General features: G+C 43.4%; 1 protein-coding gene across 2 annotated transcripts in view; it reads right to left on the bottom strand.

Moving 5' to 3' along the window:
- Positions 1–19,172, bottom strand: part of DCLK3 (doublecortin like kinase 3) — a 30,321-nt gene extending 11,149 nt beyond the window's left edge. The window contains exons 1-2 of one of the 2 annotated variants that reach the window (XM_065051854.1): positions 18,990–19,172; positions 623–2,511 (exon numbers count right to left, since the gene is read on the bottom strand). In XM_065051854.1, the coding sequence (XP_064907926.1) occupies positions 623–2,511; positions 18,990–19,059 (1,959 nt within the window). In that variant the 5' untranslated portion in view covers positions 19,060–19,172. The remainder of the gene's footprint in view (positions 1–622; positions 2,512–18,989) is intronic. The other variant, XM_065051853.1, reaches the window with a different exon arrangement.
- Positions 19,173–19,632: the final 460 nt, after the last annotated feature.

The raw sequence follows: 19,632 nt of genomic DNA, 5'->3' as shown, positions 1-19,632 counted from the left end.
GTGTTGGATGCAAAGAATGTAGCCTGAGAAATGTATTGAAAAAAAGGAACTTTTTGGCGTGAAGTTAGTATCTGAGCTGACTTCAGTGCTGTATTTCAGCAAAACACTCACATTTTACTGTCAGATTATTTCAATCAACTGCATTGTACTTTGGCTCCTAAGAAAATAAATTGTCACAAGATAGATATCACTACAGTAGAGGACTAGTGCAGTGGTCTGCAGGATGTGTGACTGCAGTGGACAAAAAGTCCACCAAATAAATAAGCTAAATTAGTAATTTTAGTAACTTTTGGTCTGCATGGAAGATGCCTTATGATTCAGTGCATCCTTCATGCAAAAAAAAAAATCATCCTTGTACACCTGGAAATCAGATGACAAGTTACAGCCCGTTTTCCAGAAAAATACAAAGGCTCACTACCCGTGAAAGCCAGGTCATTTTTATTTGAATTTCTGTCTGCAAGCACTACTATCTGTAATGCACAGCCATTGCACCTATTTTTCCAAACAGTTCTACCACAGTGCATTATCTCTGCACAGTATTTGCTTAAAAATATTCAAAGAGTCATAACTAAATAAAAATAAATTCAATTCGTACATATGCAGTATGTTTGTCAATACCTACCAAAAGATTCTCTGGTTTGAGGTCCCTATGGACAATGTTCTTGCTGTGAATATAAACCAGTGCTTCACACAGGTCAGTGATCATGACAGCAGCATCATGCTCCGTGAACTTCACACTTTCTATGATTGCATCAAACAAGTCCCCTCCTGGGACATACTCCAGGATTAGGTAGATCTCAGCTTCTGTCTCATACACTTCAATTAAGCTTACTATGTTGGGATGAGAGAGACTCCTAATGATCAGAATTTCACTTTCCATCATGTCCTCTTTCCCTTTCAGCTTGGATTTGTCAACAATTTTCATGGCATAGATCTGATTGGAGTCACAGTGGCGACATTCCTTCACCACTGCAAAGTTCCCATCCCCAATAGTTCTGCCAATCTCATAGTGCTTTTCCACATCAGTTCTGCTTTTAATGGCGTGCCTCCGGCTTGCGTTTTCCAATCCCTGAGCCTTGTTTTCTTCTTTATTGACTCTGCGCTCCCCCATTTTTTCTCGTCGTGTCATGTCACCCTCTCTATGTGCAATATTCCCCTCTCCTCTAGCACCCTCCTCTTTAGCCCTTTGTCCCTCTCTGCCTTCTCTATATGTCTTAGATGGTCTCTCAGCATCCCTTGCAGAGTCTTTCTTTAGCCAACCACTTTGGTTCATTACACAGCTACTTCCATTCTCTTCCCTCACTTCACGAGTTAGCTGCAGCCCTTCTATAGTATTCTTCTTGATTTTCACTACTTCCTTCCCATGGTTTTCACGTTTCTCCACATCCCTTTCCTTCTCTATGCTCCTTTTTTGCTTCTCCAGCCCTTCATTATCATTCCTAGGCAGGGGCTTCCACGTCCTCCTACAGCCATTACCTTTCCAACCAACTTCCTCACCTTCCAGACAAACCTCTGAAGATTTTCGGCAATTCCTGATTTTTGCATTTCTTTCTATCTGGTACCTCTGACATGCACCTGTGTTCAGGTCTCTGTTCTCAAATGAGGCCTCAGCCTGCCTTTCCCTTTGTAACTTTTGTCTGGCCTGCCTTTCCTGTTCACACTTCTCACACCTCACCAACTCCTCTAAACTCTCTCCTAATCCCTCCTCAGAACTTCGTTCATGGTTAAGGTACCTCTCACTTTCTTGGGTTTTTCTAGAAGGCTTTATTCCATGTTCACCATCCCGGCTCCCTCTAGTCCACTTTTTTTTGGTTCTCATTTTTTCCTCTTGCTTTGTCTTGGCTTGACTTTTCCCCTCATGTCCAGTTGCCAGTTTTGGAGACATGCCATCACTGCAGCTCTTGGCAATTTCTGTCTCATCAAAGCCACTGTCCACTATCAAAGCCTTGTCATACAGCCTGCTCTTCAGTTTTTGGGACTGCTCCTCATTCTGCTGAATAGCAGCACAGGCAGCATAAGGATTTTCAGGATAAAGTTCTTGTAACACCACTTCCAGGTTTTTCAAAGTAAGGGGCTCCCTCCCCATAGCTATGAACGCATCACCTTCCCTGAAGAAGTCAGAAACGCTTCGGATTTCTCTGCCTCTCAGATTGTAAAGCTTTCTCACACGGTCATTCTTCCAGCGTGGAAAACCCAGAGCTTCTGAAATGTCAGCCAGCAGCTGTTCAAAGGTCTGGACCGATCTCCTGTTGAGAAGCAAGGTTATCCTTCTGAGTGTGTGTCCACCAGGTTTCACCACTGTGATAATCCTCGGCTTCACAGGACTGTGCTCTGAATGTATTGTGTGAAAACCATTGCGGGGATTAAAACATGGGGGCCTATGACTGCTTTCACTCGAACAAGGTTTTCCAGCATTTCCACGACCAACAGGAGGACAAGTCCCATGTAGTTTCCTCTCTCTTACTTTTGAGCTTCCGTTGTGTGACGAATGGTCAAAGAAGCCTCGGCGCCCTAAAGTAAACAAAAAGCAGGCAGATGATTTATTTTGCATCATCACATCTTTTTGTGTAATAGTTTTCTACATATCAGTGTATGTGACCTCAGGGAGTAAGGGTAGGTGCCTTCAATGCTTATAAAAAACTTAAACTGACACTAAGGAATAACTCCACATACATGCAACTACAACCATTTTCAAGTTTCTGAGAAAATGTAAATGCACCTTGTGACAGAGAAATGCTATTAAAAAATAATAATATTGAAAACAAATAGATCTTTCTCCTAAATCCTCCCATCTTCCAGAAATCTTAATAAAATTAGGTTACTTGTGCCAGAACTTCATCCAAATTGTTTAGTATCCTCTTATGAATCCACCTACCATGAACTCACTCAGTTCCTTTCTGAACCCAATTACAATTTTGGCCTCTGTAAACCCTGTGACAGCAAGTTCCACAATTACATTGCATGAAGTAAAAGAAATTAATTACTTCTGGTTTAAAAATCCTAAAGATAGCTATGTGTATGCAACCTTATATTCTTATAAATAATTATCTTCGCTTTTCCTGGACCATACATTTAGTTTCTAGATTTCTACAACAAATTGAGTAAATGAGATTCTTTTTAAAAAGTATTACTTGCTACAATTTCACAGCAATTTTATAGTACATTTAATAGTAACGTAAGTTAATTTTTTCCCTTAAAGAAAGGTCATCTTAGTTTTCTGACATTTTGGGTTGATATTTTTATTTTTTTTAAATTATGTAAAAATTGCACAAACTCCTGAATATCTTTTAAGGACGTGAACAATTTTCTGTACAATATTTCATCTTAGAACACTGACCAACAAGAAAACAGCACCACCCTTTATCTATAATCTAAAAAGGAAGAACTGAAAACATAATACGTGGTTATGGACAAGCCAAGCCATAACATAAATACAACAATAAGCTAAGAATAAAAATGCCCCCTTAAAGTACTCCAGTTGCTTGTATTTCAGATGAAAACTTGATTACAATGCAATTCTTTTCAGCCTCAAGAAATGAACTTTCAGAATGAGATCACAGAGTGCTTCCAATTCCATTTAAAAGTCTTGTGGTTCAGTTGGAAACAAACATTCAACATGTACCATCTAAGAGGATCAAGCAGCCAGAATGATTACTGAACCATTACAAGGAAACTTCCATACACAAATGGCTTATCTCCCAGAGAATGCCACTCATTTTTATATATTACTACGATTACATAGTCAGTGCAGCATGCAAATCCACAAAGGAAAATCTGTGCGTATGAGTATTTCTCTTGGTGTGAGGGTTAACACACGTGTGCTCAAGGGTTCCGGCAAGCTTAAGCCTCCTACATTTTGGTTTTCAACTGCTGAAAAGCCATTTTTTGTACTTCAAGCTATGTATTTTTATTTGTCCTTTTCATCAAGGCATAATAGAGTGAAGAGGAAATACGCCTCCTCACCTAGAATTACAAACAATAGGGAAAACTACAGCAACTGTTGGAACATTTTACTCCCTCTGCCTCAAAAATAGCAGATCCAAATGGCCAGGGGTTGAGTGGGGAAAGCCCACAAAAAGACACTGCTACGAACCCCCACTTTGCTGCTGCCTTCGTTCCACGTACAAGGATGGACACTTCTTAATACTCTCACCAGCTATAAGCCCTGTGTGCTCCCCAGCACATCTCTTATATCTTGGCTTCATTTTCTTCCTCTGCCAAATTAGATAGACACTTCTTCTCCAAGTAAATATCACAAAGAAGCCCAGCTGCCAGCATGCTGATGGAAGACGTAAGCATTATATAAGAGCCACAAGTGACTAATGCTTGGTGGTTGCACAAGTTATTTCTGTCTTCATTCTGCTTTTCAAGGATGATCTCTTGTTATCAAAAGACAACTACATATGTGCTAGCAATTTTTCAGCAATCAGATATTTACATTCCACCCAGAATAAAGCCTACTCTGAATGGGGGGAAAAAAAAAATTCAGATGTAATAATAGTTTCCTGAAATCTACATCAACTTCAGAACATGTTGGTTACCAGGAACTGCCAAAGCTCTGAATTTAATCAACATTTCCAGAGCCTTGCATATCCACTTTCATCAAAGCATTACCTTGCTTATGGGAACAGTCTGTGACATCTTTACTGCTTATAATCTTAGTACAACATAAAAACAATGCTACGCTAATAATTATTTTTCCCACAGATTATGTTTCTCCCAGCTATGCTGCTATTATCACACCTTTCTACAAACCATTCATTTTAAGTGCCTAGCTGCACTGTTGATTGTTTGAATTACACAAACATCAATCATGTTTCCTTTCTTCACTAAATTGGCTAAGCTTTAAACAGAAACCAAGTTTATTTTTTAATTCTGTAACTAATGGAAAAAGAGTGGTTCTATGTAATTATTAAGAACAATGCAAGAATGTGCTTTTAAAATTGGCTTAATTTCTAGCCAAAAACAGTTTGACACAAACCAGAAGTTAACATATACTCATATTCTTCTAAGATATAGAAGGAAGTTACGTAAGTGCTTAAATCAATGCATAAAGGAATCTCCTAATGTCTTCTGACAAAAGTAGAAGTGTCAAATTTTGTCAAGTTTGTGGTCACAATGACTATATATTACACAAAATAAAAAATTAATTTTGGTTGCCTGTTACAACTTTTTCAATCATAATTTCTGTTATTTTGCAGTTATGCTATAGTTATTTTAATTGACACACATGAAGTAAGCCTCAATCTGTCAGGATTGCATATACTTAAAGCAGTAACAAGCATTTCTAGAAAGCCTCCAAAGGTCACACACATACACAAATCCCATAGCTACAATTTATATCACTTCAAAATCTTGTTTCCATATTTATATTAAAGTGGGAGAAGGAGGAAGAGGGAGGTGGGATCAAAAACACACTTCAATGAGTCTGAGTACTGGCAAATTATATATCAGAAATAAAATGGTTTTTTTCCTGAGAGCTAATGGTTATCAAATATCCATATTTCTTATAATTTTTAATACAGATGGATGCATGTATCTGTCTATTTTTAGCAGCTATCTATATCTAGAATCACAGAACCATTTAGGTTGGAAGGTACCTTTAAAGGTCATCTAGTCCAACCCCCTTGCAATAAGCAGGGACATCGTCAACTAGATCAGGTTGTTCATATGCTTGCATACCAACAAGTATCAATCTATAGGATAATGCAAAAGATGAAGAGGGCAGAAGACTGTATGGGAGCAGCACGGTCGAGGAGGCTGCTAAGGAAGGGCAGGAGTTCGGCAGCACAGCTGGCCAAGGACACCACATGTGCCACCCAAGCTGCATACATCGGCACAAAGAAAACCAGGACTCACAGAGCGATACAGAGCTCCAGATGATGGCCTGGATGGGTGTACTCTTCGATGGATAAAGAACTGGCTGGATGGTTTGGCCCAAACAGTTGTGGTGAATGGACCCAAATTCAGTTGGTGGCCGGTCATGAGTGGTGTTCCCCAGGGCTCAGTATTAGGGCCAGTTCTGTTTAATCTCTTTATCAATGATCTGGATGAGGGGATTGAGTGCACCCTCTGCAAGTTTGCAGATAACACCAAATTGGGTGAGAGTGTTGATCTGCTGGAGGGTAGGATGCCCATACAGAGGGATCTGGACCATTGGGCTGAGGCCAGTTGTATGAGGTTCAACAAGGCCAAGCGCTGGGTCTGCACTTGCGTCCCAACAACCCCAGGCAGCGCTACAGGCTTGGGAAAGAGTAGCTGGAAAGCTGCCTGGCAGAGAGGGATCTGGGGGTGTTGATTGAAAGCCAGCTGAATATGAGCCAGCAGTATGCCCAGGTGGCCAAAAAGGCCAACAGCATCCTGGCTTGTATCAGGAATACTGTTGCCAGCAGGACTGGAGAAGTGATTGTGCCACTGTACTCAGCACTGGGGAGGCCCCACTTTGAACACTGCGTTCAGTTTCAGGCCCCACATCAGAAGAAAGACATTGAGGTATCAGAGAGAGTGTAGAGGAGTGTGACAAAGCTGGTGATGGGCCTGGAGCACAAGTCTGATGAGGAGCAGCTGAGAGAACTGGGGCTGTTCAGCCTGGAGAAAAGGAGGCTGAGATGAGACCTTATCACTCTCTACAACTACCTGAAAGGAGGTTGTAGCATGGAGGGTGTTGGTCTCTTCTCCTAAGTAGCAAGTGACAGGAGAAGAGGAAATGGCCTCAAGTTGCACCAGGGGAGGTTCAGATTGGACATTAGGAAAAAATTCTTCAGGGAAAGGGTTGTCCGGCATTGGAACAGGCTGCCCAGGGAAGTGGTGGAGTTACCATCCCTGAAGGTGTTTAAAAGGCATTTAGACAATGTTCTTAGGGACATGGTTTAGTACCAGAGTTAGGTTAGGTTATGGTTGGACTTGATAATCCTGAGGGTCTCTTTCAAGTGAAATGATTCTATGATGAAGAAATGATGGTCTTGTAGGGTAAACAATCACATCAGCTCCCTAGAGAAGCAGGGAAGATGGGACAAACATGTATCTGGGGGCTCAAACAGGTAGAAGGAACAAGAAGTTCAGCCCCTACTGTCCAGAGCAGAAGTGCTCCCTGGAGAGAAAAAGGTTGCTAAAGGGAGGGCAGCTTTTCACAGTATCACAGTATGTTTGGGATTGGAAGGGACCTCAAAAGATCATCTAGTCCAATCCCCCTGCTGGAGCAGGAACAGCTAGGTGAGGTCGCACAGGAACATGTCCAGGCGGGTTTTGAATGTCTCCAGAGAAGGAGACTCCACAACCTCCCCGGGCACCCTGTTCCAGTGCTCTGTCACCCTCACTGAGAAGAAGTTTTTTCTCAAATTTAAGCGGAACCTCTTGTGTTCCAGCTTGATCCCATTACCCCTTGTCCTATCATTGTTTGCCACCGAGAAGAGCCTGGCTCCATCCTCATGGCACTCACCCTTTATATATTTATAAACATTAATAAGGTCACCCCTCAGTCTCCTCTTCTCCAAACTAAAGAGACCCAGCTCCCTCAGCCTTTCTTCATAAGGGAGGTGCTCCACTCCCTTAATCATCTTCGTTGCCCTACGCTGGACCCTCTCCAGCAGTACCCTGTCCTTCTTGAACTGAGGGACCCAAAACTGGACACAATATTCCAGATGTGGTCTCACCAGGGCAGAGTAGAGGGGAAGGAGGACCTCTCTCGATCTACTAATCACCCCCCTTGTAATACACCCAAGGATGCTATTGGCCTTCCTGGCCACAAGGGCACAGTGCTGGCTCATGGTCATCCTGTTGTCCACCAGGACCCCCAGGTCACTTTCCCCTACACTGCTCTCTAATATGTAATTTCCCAACCTATACTGGAACCTGGGGTTGTTCCTGCCCAGATGCAGGACTCTACACTTTCCCTTGTTAAATTTCATTAGGTTATTCCCCGCCCAACTCTCCAGCCTGTCCAGGTCCTGCTGGATGGCAGCACAGCCTTCTGGCGTGTCAGCCACTCCTCCCAGCTTGGTGTCATCAGCAAACTTGCTGATAGTACACTCTATTTCCTCGTCTAAATCGTTAATGAATATATTGAACAATATTGGCCCCAGTACTGACCCCTGAGGCACTCCACTAGATACTGGCCTCCAACTAGACTCCGCACCATTGATTACCACTCTCTGGCTTCTCTCCTTAAGCCAGTTTGCAACCCACCTCACTACTCTATTGTCCAGACCACACCTCCTCAACTTAGCTGTGAGGATGCTGTGGGAGACTGTGTCAAAGGCTTTACTGAAGTCAAGGTAGACCACATCTACCGCTCTGCCATCATCCATCCACCTTGTTACATTCTCATAAAAGGCTATGAGGTTGGTCAAGCATGACCTACCCTTGGTAAAGCCATGCTGACTGCCCCTAATAACCCTCTTATCCTTGATATGCCTTGAGTTGGCACCAAGGATAAGCTGTTCCATTACCTTCCCAGGGACAGAGGTGAGTCTGACCGGTCTATAATTACCCGGGTCCTCCTTTTTGAAGACTGGAGTGACATTTGCTTTCCTCCAATCCTCAGGCACCTCTCCCGTTTCCCAAGACTTGCCAAAGATGATGGAGCGGTCCAGCAATGACTTCAGCCAGCTCCCTCAGCACCCGCGGATGCATCCCATCTGGACCCATGGGTTTATGGATGTCCAGACTATTTAATTGCTCCCTAACCCAGTCCTCATCAACTAAAACAAACTCCTCCATTGACCTAGCTTCATCCGGGGTCTTAGGGGTTCATTTTCAAAATCCAACTCCAACCACTTGTGATAGTTTCAGTCAATCCCACTGAGGGGAAGGAAACCACAAAAACTCCTCTAGAAGACCTTTCCTTGTAGGATTTTGGCTCATACTCTGGGCTTGGAGTAAAATAGTGTTCATTCAGAAGACTTAAGTTCTGAATAAAGTGTGTATACAGTCCTTCAACCAATCTAGATCTTAAGGAATTGCCTGGCTACACCCCCTACAACAGTAATGGGGTTTGCCAGAGGTCACCTGTTCTTGCAATTTTAAACATATGGCTGCCATTTGCCCTTCAAAACTTATCCCTTCCCTTGACCAGTCTCTAGGTTTTTGTTCATTGATTAAAATATTTCCACTCATCTGGTATTCCTTCTTGGCTCTCCTGCTTGAGATCACAGTTCCAGTAATGAACTGAATGGTTCACCCAGCAGCTAATTCTGTTATCAAGTCACAGGCTACAGTGGAATTAAATTTTTACAAGGAGTATTACAGCACAATTTAAAACAGAAAGCAACACTGCAATAAGATCTAGTTATGGATTTGCTTTCTGTGAACAAAATGGTGTTATTTAAGCCCTGCAATTTCTTCAGAAGACCTTGGATCAACATGAAAGCCTCCACTTATAAAAGCAACCACGAAAACTCCCCGAAACATTAGCAGAATTAGCAGTCAAGTTGCACATGACAAAAACTGTTTATCTGGGAGTTGTTTTGATGTATTGATCCCAATATAGCATAACCAAAATATTGTTTCAAATGTGAAGGGACAGAAATGCCTGTTTTCTCCATAAGCACCGCAATTCCTGCTGAGAACATGCAAAACAAAGATCATAGAGTAAAAATTTAATCTTAATTGGAACCCAAACCATTTCATTCATGTCAAAGTATCAACAGGTATCTTAAAGTACTTGAGGGTGAAGAACGTCTCTGGACTTCAACCCAGAGCAGCCAAGTATGTGTTTCACACAGGTTACCAGTGTGCATCAGCAGTCGCCTCCAGAATGAAATCTGAGTCCTCTAGAAGTATGCCATCCTGATCTCCTCTTCTTGCTGTAAATTATTAAATGTTGCAACTGTTGGGGCTAGCACACACTGTTGGTGCCCAAAACCGAAGCAGTGGTATGACAACTCTCAATGTACTAAATTAGTTACATGGAAACAAAATATGATCACAGGCATCCTTTTACAGCAAGTAAATTTTACATGGGCATCATTTACAGCCCTGCTGTTGGAAACACTACTGCAGAATTTTTCTCTGAAGAGCCATAGTTGTAGCACCTTCTCTTTCCTTTTCTTCCCTCCCTACTCTTTACATCACCTTAGGGCAGAGAATTTGTTTGAGTCAGGACTGGCGGTTATTTCAGCAACAACGCAAAGGCAGTCATGCAGTCAAATTCCACAAGGACTGGAGCAAGACAGTGTCAAACGTTGCAAGACAGTCCCAGCTGGTTCGAACCTACGCAACTTTCAAAGGCTCACACAGCTCAGTGGTACGGTGGACCTTGAGGACCACAGCATGCTTCAAGCTAAGCTTGAAAAATGTCTTTTCCACTGGATCAGCCACTTTAGTAACTGATCCAGGAGCATCAAACACCAGAACTGAGACAGCAGTCTGTCTCTCCATTCTCTTGGTGATTCCATGGCACTCCTCTGTGCAGCAGGTATTCAATTCAGACAAAAGCAGACAGAGCAGATCACAAAGGAAAGGAACATCTGAAAATTGGGCATTCAGAGGTATTATACAAGCCATTTCCACGGGAGGTTAGTGTCTGGCTGCTTTCAAAAACCCCACCAGCGATGAGGCCAAGACAGTAATGTTAATAAGAAAAAGCAGAAGTTGAACAGTTGAATCAAAAGTTTGAGATTGAGTAAAGGTGGCTGGACTTCCCACAGCCAGACTGAGAGTCAATAAGACAAACCAAGGAGACTAGAAATGTCTTGTCAGAAGGGAAACTGGAAGAAAAACATGGAGCACAGGGACTTTACTAAAAAAGGAAACCACTACTACAGACAAACATGTTCAGAGACAGAAAAACAGAATGAGGGAGAAGGGGATCACTGTCCTGTCATGTGTTATGGAAGACAAATTGGCCCAGCAAAGAGACAGGATTAGAAATTTCTTATAAAATGGGGTAGAGCAAAGGGATTAAAAATGGAAGTTGATTGGGGAAATGCCAAGGGGAGACGCAATGCAGTAGGAGCTGGGAGAGGAAGCTGAAACTTGAAGGGAGAGAAGAAGAAGGCTAGGAATAGGAAAGGGAACTGGAAGGGGTGTCACTGTCCAGAAGCCAGCCTGCATGAGCAGAGCCAGACACTGGAACTGAAAAAGGAAACCTAGTGAAGAACTGGACCAGGAGCAGAGAAAAGACGTTGTAAGAGGACTACAGACACTGTCTGACAACAATTCCTATGAACTCTGATACCGGCTGATGGCAATTTCTACGAACTTTGCTGACACAGTGGAAGCAGATGAAGACTGTAACAGGGAAGCAGTAAAATGTGAGGGTGAGAATAGGAATGGGTTAGATGCTGAGCTTAGGCAAAGGGATGGGACCAGGAGCCAGCAACAGAACTGTCCTCACGTGGTCTGTTCCTTTGAAGTTCTTCATCAAGGACATCCACCTGCTTTTGTTGCTTTTGTTGTCACTTACCATATTATAACAGTCCACCTTGCTTTTTTTTTTTTTTTTAAAGAACAGGAAAAACCACATGCACAGAAACAGCTGACTACATTAAGAGAACATTACCAAGGTCATCATTAAGACAGGACAAACAAACAAAGTTGTCAGCGTCACTTGAATTCACCTCCTCCTTGCATACAAGATAGTTCAGAAGTGCATACAGTTTTTCCTATGTCTCCTCCAGGTACAGTGGATGCTCCTCCAGACACAGTGGAATCAGGACTGTGCCATAAAAAAAGAAAAAAAGCTGTTGCCCATAGAGACCTTAACCCCTGTAATTAGAGCTGATAAGTGTGTAGTGAAAGAATACAGGAAGAATAATAGTTTCTCTGTGTATGGCAGCGTAGCCCTGAAGAACCAGATTTTCTCTCAACCAATTCCATAGAGGTTCAAAGCAAACAACTTAATCTAGATTTCTTAGAGAGGAGTACATTCCGGTGGTATCCCATGACCTGATCCACAAACCTGCTCAGTGCTCACAACTGCAAGAGAATATACTGGAAGAGGCACTTCAGACACATGGTAATAAAAACACAACATATAGATAATGCTAAGTCATCCCAAAATTCAGGACCCAGGCATTTCAAGTTGCATTCTTCCCCAAATTGAAGTACTTTTGACTTTATTTTTTGCACCTCGACTCCCACTGACTGCAGTTCATGCCCTCTCTTTACAGGTATCACAGAGACACTGCTCCATGTTTGTTGCTGTAGCAATAACCATGACAGAACAGCTCACAAGTTAATGAGCATGTATTAGCAGCAGGGTTCAAAAAGCATGCAGTGAAAGGCACAAACAGCCAGAGGAAACAGTAAGTAGATGCTCATTAGGTAAGCTTTGTCCATCATATGCACTGATGGAGCCAGAGACCCTGGAGGGGAAAATGCAGCATCTGATAGTGTAATTAATGTTTATATCTTAATGCACAGGAACACAGGTTGCAGGGACAGCACTGCTAATCAATAGTCATGAAGGCTTGACTTTGTAACCTGAATAATGCTAGATTACAAGTACATGGCCCTGCAGAAATAGATTTTTTAATACATTAAACAAATCATACGTGTTCAGAATGCATTTGATGGTAAGGAAGTTACAAAATACACTATGCAATAACATATTACTGTAAATCACATGAAATAATAACCATGGTTTACTAAACCAAATAAAATAAGCACAATCTAAGTATTTTTAGAAGACTTAAAGTGTACTTCATCCAATTCCATTAAAAAAACAACTCATCATGGCATTTGCATGAATTCTTCTCTGCATCAGCTACTGGTGCAGATGAAAAACAAATCTATGCTCAATGTTACAAATACCATTTATCAGCCAGAATCTCTCAAGAACAGTTCTAATACTATCACAATTAAAAAAAAAAAAAAAAAAAAAAAAAAAGAGAATCGGTTTCATTTCTATAACATTGTTTCTGCTGCCCTATTGGGCACTTCCAGTCATTTTTATGCCAGCACATCCATGTCCAATTTGCACTAGTATAATGGAGACAATTGCCTGACCCAGTGTAACCCAATCTGCAGAAAACTAAAATCACTCAGCAGCTCAGGCAGTACTCTAACGTCACCAAAGAAAAACTAATTTGGGCTCATCTACAAAAAGGAAATAAAAAAATAAATATACAGTCTTAGCCCTAAAAGAACCTATAAAGTCAGTATGGGGGGATTCAGAGTTCATTACCTTTCACAATTTCACATCAAGCATGCTTAAATTTGCATGCAATATTATTTTTCCTTTAACTGTCAGCCCTGCAAACTCGGCTGTATGTCAAGTTGGGTTCCTTCTGTCCTACATGTCACCAACAGAACTAAAGTTTCTCCCGGCCAAATATGTCTGGTCCCATTAAGTGAGTGCCAAAGTGCCAGCTGCGAGGAAAGAAAACGTCCTTAGTGGCTACTCCTAGAGAGCAAGGGTATGGGAGATGTACACCCTTGTACCCATCCCTGCCCTCTTAAGGGCAGGCAAGAAGACTTCACAACTTCACATCATACACCATATCTTCAATGCACCTGCTTTTTATTTTAAGAATGAAAGCTTTTTATTTTAACAATAAAATAAACATCCATTATGACATGCAAACTGGAAACTAGAGGTCCCCACACCTTTCAGTCCCATAAATGCCCATTTTCATTCTTGCCCAATCTTTCACTTCAGAAATAGAGATGAAGGGACTCTGCTCCTTTCTCCCTGCCCATTTCTCTCACTTCCTTTTCACTGCGAGCTTTGGGACATAGATCTCTGAGTTTATGGAAGATTCTCAAGGGCAAAGGGTACGAGAGCAGCTAAAAAGCAGGCAGATTTTGTAGCGAAGGAGTTCCTAGGATGGGAAAGAGCGTCTGGAGGTTCACCCTGGGTGAAAACCTTACAGATGGCTGGACTTCAGCTGAGGGAATTGGATCCCTCGCTATGGCTACATGAGTTATGGATTTTTCCATTCTGAGGATGGATCACAGAATGGTTGGGGTTGGAAGGGACCTCTGGAGATCATCTAGTCCAAGCCACCTGCTAAAGCAGGTTCACCCAGAGCAGATTGTGCAGGAAATGTGTCCAGGAGGGTTTTGAATGTTTCCAGAGGAGACTCCACCACCTCCCTGGGCAGCCTGTTCCAGTGCTCTGGCACTCTCAAGGTAAAGAAGTTTCTCCTCATATTCAGGTGGAATCTCCTGTGCTTCAGTTTGTTCCCATTGCCCCTCACCCTATCATTGGGCACCACTGAAAAGAGCCTGGTCCCATCCTCTTGCCATCCACCCTTGAGATATTTGCAAGCATTGATAAGATTCCCTCTCAGCCTTTTCTTCTCCAGGCTGAACAACTCTCAGTCTCTCCTCATAGTGCCTGTGTCACTCCAGCCCCACTGTGGGTACCATCCTACAGTGAAATGCATGTAGGAGGCTCAGCACACAGCAACATGTGACCATATTTACTGTATGAGAACCACAAGTGATAAATGACATTTAGCAGGACCTTTCCTTCTTTCTCCTCTAAGAAGATAAACTCGGGGTCTTCCTTGCCTCTTCTTCCAACCCCCCTTCTCCTTCGCTAAACGTTCAGAGCCCCTTTGCAGCCTGTCCCGGCCCTCTCCTGTCCAGCTCCCCCCAGGATGAAGCAGCAGGGTGTAGCCTGCTGCAGGGCAGCCTGCTTTGCTCTCTCAGTGTTATGCTCCTTTTCCCACCCAGCAACAGTGGCTGGGCAAAAGTTACCTTCCCAGGTGCTCACCTTCTTCCCTTGCAGGCCCACAGCCACCCCACTGCACCGTTTAAGATTTTCTAAATCAAGCCATTTGTAATTAAAAAATAAAATATTTACAGCAAACACAGATGGCTATTACCATGTGTTAGTGTTAAACTGAGCTGAATCACCCCCAGAGCAGCAGATGAAGGTAAAAATTTCAAGTAGTCTGACAATGAGTCACGAGTGCCATCATTTTTACTCTCTTTTTTTTTGAGCAGAACCCCACTTTCATTATCTCCTTTCTGACATTTTAAGGGTAGCAAATTAAAAGTGAGCATAAAGCAAGCCCTTTAAAGAAGTATACAGATGCATAATTTGTAAAGACTAAGTGATATGTAAGACTGCACGTGAAATGAATCAGTGCCTTTGGAGGTGTGAGGCTCAGTTTAAGTTGTTACCCTGCATAAAACCAAAAAAAGAATATTATGAAACTGCTCATTTAGTTCATTTCTTTCAAAGATGACAGGCTGTGTATTTTATTGGGAACAGCCATGGCTGCTTTCTGCAGTTTGACAGCTTTAGGGTCTGCCCCAGTAACCAGGGAAGTGAGCTCTGCAGTCCAGGACCTTCCATCAAGAATCTTTCAGGAGTGGGACAGAACTGACAGAGGGAAATAAAAACATCTTGCACAACGGCAATATTTGCCAGGATCCATCTGGCAAAGCCCTCCGTGTGCTTCTCAAGGCTCTGTGTACAGGGAGTTTCACTTTCATGTTGATGCTCTTGACTCCTGAACTACCATATATTTCAAATTAATTATTTATGTTTCAATACCAAATAAGCTTTCACTGCTTTTAATCCTGTTAGCCAACATTGCCTCAGTCAAAGGAGCAGGATTCTGTTTCTTCTTGGGGGAGATGTTATTTGCATTGCTTCCTAAATCTCAAGTTGATGACTAATCAGTTGCAACTGAGCAAACCCAGTGAAAATAAGAGAGCTTGCAGAGGTGTCACTGAGGGTTTAATTAGGCTTCCATATCCTTTATTACCAATAACCTTGTTGCATAACTAAAGGAAAGATCCAGCCAGAGTCTGATTCTCCATCTGGTTTGCAAAAAGGGCAATTACCCAAAAGTTTTCTTTGGAAATTTAGCACAACTAAGAGTTTAGCTCGCACATAAATGTAGAATTTCCAACCCCATTATTATAGAACCATGTTTTCAGAACAGACTCATATATTACAGTCTACATTGCAAAATAAATTGTTTCACAGAACTTCTAAAAGAAAACGGTTTTCTCATGGAAAACTCTAAGCCCGTGCTAATCAGACTTAAAAGCATGATGACAAGCAGAAAGATCAGGATTTTCACAGCACCAGACATTTCTCAGCATTTCCATTAACTACATTATTTGGGGTGACAAGAAAACTGAAAAATTGGAGTATGTGTGCAGGCTAGCAATACTGATTGAGTGGGAGATGGTGTTTTCAGAATGATTAATGAGAGCTTCTTCTAAGAATAAATGACATAAATAATTGTTTTGCATTCTTACAATAATTAGACTGAGTAAACTATACTAGCAACAGAGAGAAGATAGTAAATGTGCAGACTTCCATCTGCAATGAAGGCTAGATAAGATGAACAATTTGCATTACCAAACCCCCAAATTTACATTATAACCAATCAAGGCAGCAGCTCTCACTCCTTTTTTTTCATTGTTTCCTGGTGAACACCCCAAAAGGACAGACCCCATGCCCTGAAAATGAGAAAAACCTGGAAAATAGTATACTGTTAAGAAGTGTCACATAGCACCCCTTTCAACTACATTTGCAGCTTTGATCCAAGTTGCACGGAAGTTAATTAAGAGATTCACATTACCTTCAGTGAGATCTGGATCAAACCCTAATGTTCTGATGCTAATTACATTTACAAGAAAATATATATAACACTGATGTCAAATGTTGTTAAATGTTTAGGAATCATCAAGTCAAAGGAACAGAGGAAAAGCAGAGACAAAAAACAACTCAATTCGTGCTAGAGCTGTTGGAAAAGAAGGAAGGACAACCAGATTTCCTGATTTCTACAAAGCTATAGCTGTTTCTGCAGAAAACAAACTAAGCTAAGTAATCTTAGAAACGGGGAAATGAATCCCACACAACTTCCCTTAGCCACCACATGCTGAAAGTCCCGCAGATGCAAAAATTGTGAAGCTCTGCAGAATATGACTAGAAAAAGCAGGAGTGCAGATGGATATAAAGCATATAGTGACACTACCAGATGAAGATACATTCAATACCCAGGTTAACTTGCTCAAGGTAATTGAGTATTTTAAAAAAATAAATAAAGACAAAGTAACTTTAGCACAGCTTAAATGCAAAGGCTTGAACAGTTGCCAATATCTTGCATTAAAAGCAAGTTACCTTATCTTTGCTGACAGTTTAAGTCCAGTCAACCAATTCAGGCTAATGAACCACAGATGGAGATTTATAAGAAGCTAGCTCTCAGTTGTTGTGTCCTAACATCCTACAAAATTTTCATAGTAAGAGCCATGCCATGTCAGGAGATCCACACCCATTATACTACAAGAAAGAGACTAACTCCACAGGACCAGTATTTTTTTCAGAGAACTGCAGGATGGCTTCCTGGGATATAAAATGCAGCCACCTCTTGAGAAGAACCTGACAGAGTTGCTATAATAACTGCACTTCTGCTACGCAAAGTAGCTGTAATATGTTTTGTAAGCTTGGGTTCACTTGCCAACTGTTTCAGCTCTCTGCTGTTCTCAACATTTCAAAGAGTAAAAACTGCATTTAGAGTAAAAACACAAGAATTGCAAGAAAAAGGAAGACTAAAGAAAAAGGGGTCAAGGAGGTGGGAAGACAAACTTGCATGCAAACATGTATATACATATATTTTCATTTCTATATAAAGCTAGTAGCAAAAGCATGCATGATGAACTATCAGTATTGGTGATACTCTTCGATCATCCTTTCACACAATATATGTTGCAGTCTAAATGCTCAGAGGAAGAATCCAGAATTATTTCATACTGTTGAATTTGTTTGTCTTTAAAAAAGGAAACCTTTCAGTACACAGTGTAACAAAAGTTTTGCGTTTATGGGGTTGTTTCCAAACACAGTGTCTCACAAACTGAAAACTGTTCCTTTAGCTCAAACCAGCAGCCCATCCAGTCCTGATGATGTTGTGTACTGAATGTCCCCTAAGGAGGGCAAAAAATAACACTGTGCAGTGAAAACTTATGGAATAGCTTTCCTATAAATATCTGTTCTGTTATTAAATAGGAGCAAACATAACCAACATAACCACACAAGGACACAACTGGCATTTTTACCCAGAGAGGTCTGGCTACCGAATCACAGCATCCCTTCCCTCCCTATCCTTTAGCCTGTGCCTGTTAACCCACATAGCTTCAGCTGTAGTCATTTCCCAGCTGAGGGAAAATTCACAGCCTTCAGGTATGTTTTAACACACGATTGTGCAACAGCTTAAAATCTTTGCATCACGTGCTATTTACTTTATTTTTGCAGAGCCTCAGTGCTCTCTGAGCAGCCCATGAGCATTCATCCCAAATGAACTATACTCACACCGACTATTAAGAGGGCAAGTTACTTCCAATCTCCAATTTTTATTGCAGTACCGCTGACACCGTGCCTGCTTTTCAGAACAGTAAACACTGACTCCACATTCAGACTCCGTAGCTTGTTCTTGTACCTCGGCACGGGTGCTGAGGGGGGTCTCAGCCTGGGAAAGGGGGCACAGACCGCCTGACCCCCACCCAGCACCCCCGTGGGAAGCAGCAGAGACTTGATCTCCGTGTTGCTGTAACCTCTTGCTCCGCTTCCCAAAAGCTGGGACACGAAGCCGCTTCATTAGTTTCCACTACGATACAAAGCGTAACGGGGCGGGGGCTTTAATAAAAAATACAAGTAATTGATTTTTCAATCACGGTGGAACGATCACCCCAACTTCGCAGCTTCGGCAATCCCCTTTTACAAAAGCCTGCCTTCCCTCCTGAAGACCCCGTCCCCGCTCAGTCCCACCGCCAAGCAGGAATTGCTCCTTCCTCCGTCCTTCTCAAGCTCCTCTGTCAAGCCCAAACATCACCGAGAGCTCCCCCCACTCCCTCACGCCACGGCGGTCACCGCAACCCCACAGACACGCAAGGTCTCAGGGAGGAAGTTTCGCCGCCGCCGGATCCTCCTCGCACCCCCCGCAGCCGGGGTGCGGCGCTGCCGGTTCACCCCCCTCCTCCCAAAAAGACCCCCCCAGCCGGCCACCTGCCGGGCAGAGGGGCCGGTGACGGGGCGCGGGGGCTGCCCCCGAGGCGGGAGATGGAGAGAAGGGGGCACTCACCCGCGCAGTGGCCGTAGGGGCAGCAGGACCCCGCCGCGGGGTGCAGCGTGGGCGGCGCGGCGGCCGGCATGGCGCGGAGGCTCGGCTGGGGCCGGGGGCTGCCCGCACCGCACCCCACTGCACCGCACCACACAACCGGTCTCTCCGCGCCGCCTCCCGGCTGGGAGGAAAGGAGGGGACCCGGCGGGGAGGGCGGTGCCCGGGAACGGTCACACCAGCGGTCACACCTCCACAACCCGCCCCGGTCCGCCCTCCCGGGGCAGCCCGGCGCCTCCCCGCCGCCACCGCCGCAGGCGGTCGCCCGCCCTCGGGTACGCTCGGCTCCCACTTCCCCTCGGCGCCGCAATCCCTTCTCGTTTTTCCCCGGGCCCCTCTCCTGTCAGCTGCCAGCGGAGACGTCGTGCCTGGCCCCGGACACCAAGGAGTGCCCGTTTCCCCCTCTAGCCTACGCGCCCGGCACGGGTGTTGGTGATGTGATGGGGCTTCACGCATCCCCGCAGCTGTTCCCCGGGTGGCGGGACGCCAGGCGCAGCAGCAAGCCCGCTCATGAAAGCAGACACTTTGATTGTAGCACCGTACATGCCAAGTAGACTTGGCAAGTAATTTAGTTTGGCTTGGATTTAAAAAGACAAGTGCTAAGTGA

The sequence above is a fragment of the Columba livia genome, chromosome 2 (genome assembly GCF_036013475.1).
Source record: "Columba livia isolate bColLiv1 breed racing homer chromosome 2, bColLiv1.pat.W.v2, whole genome shotgun sequence".
In the NCBI taxonomy this organism is placed as follows: Eukaryota; Metazoa; Chordata; class Aves; order Columbiformes; family Columbidae; genus Columba; species Columba livia.
The sequence above is the reverse complement of the archived record's forward strand: the minus strand, read 5'-3'. Positions and strand labels throughout refer to the sequence as shown.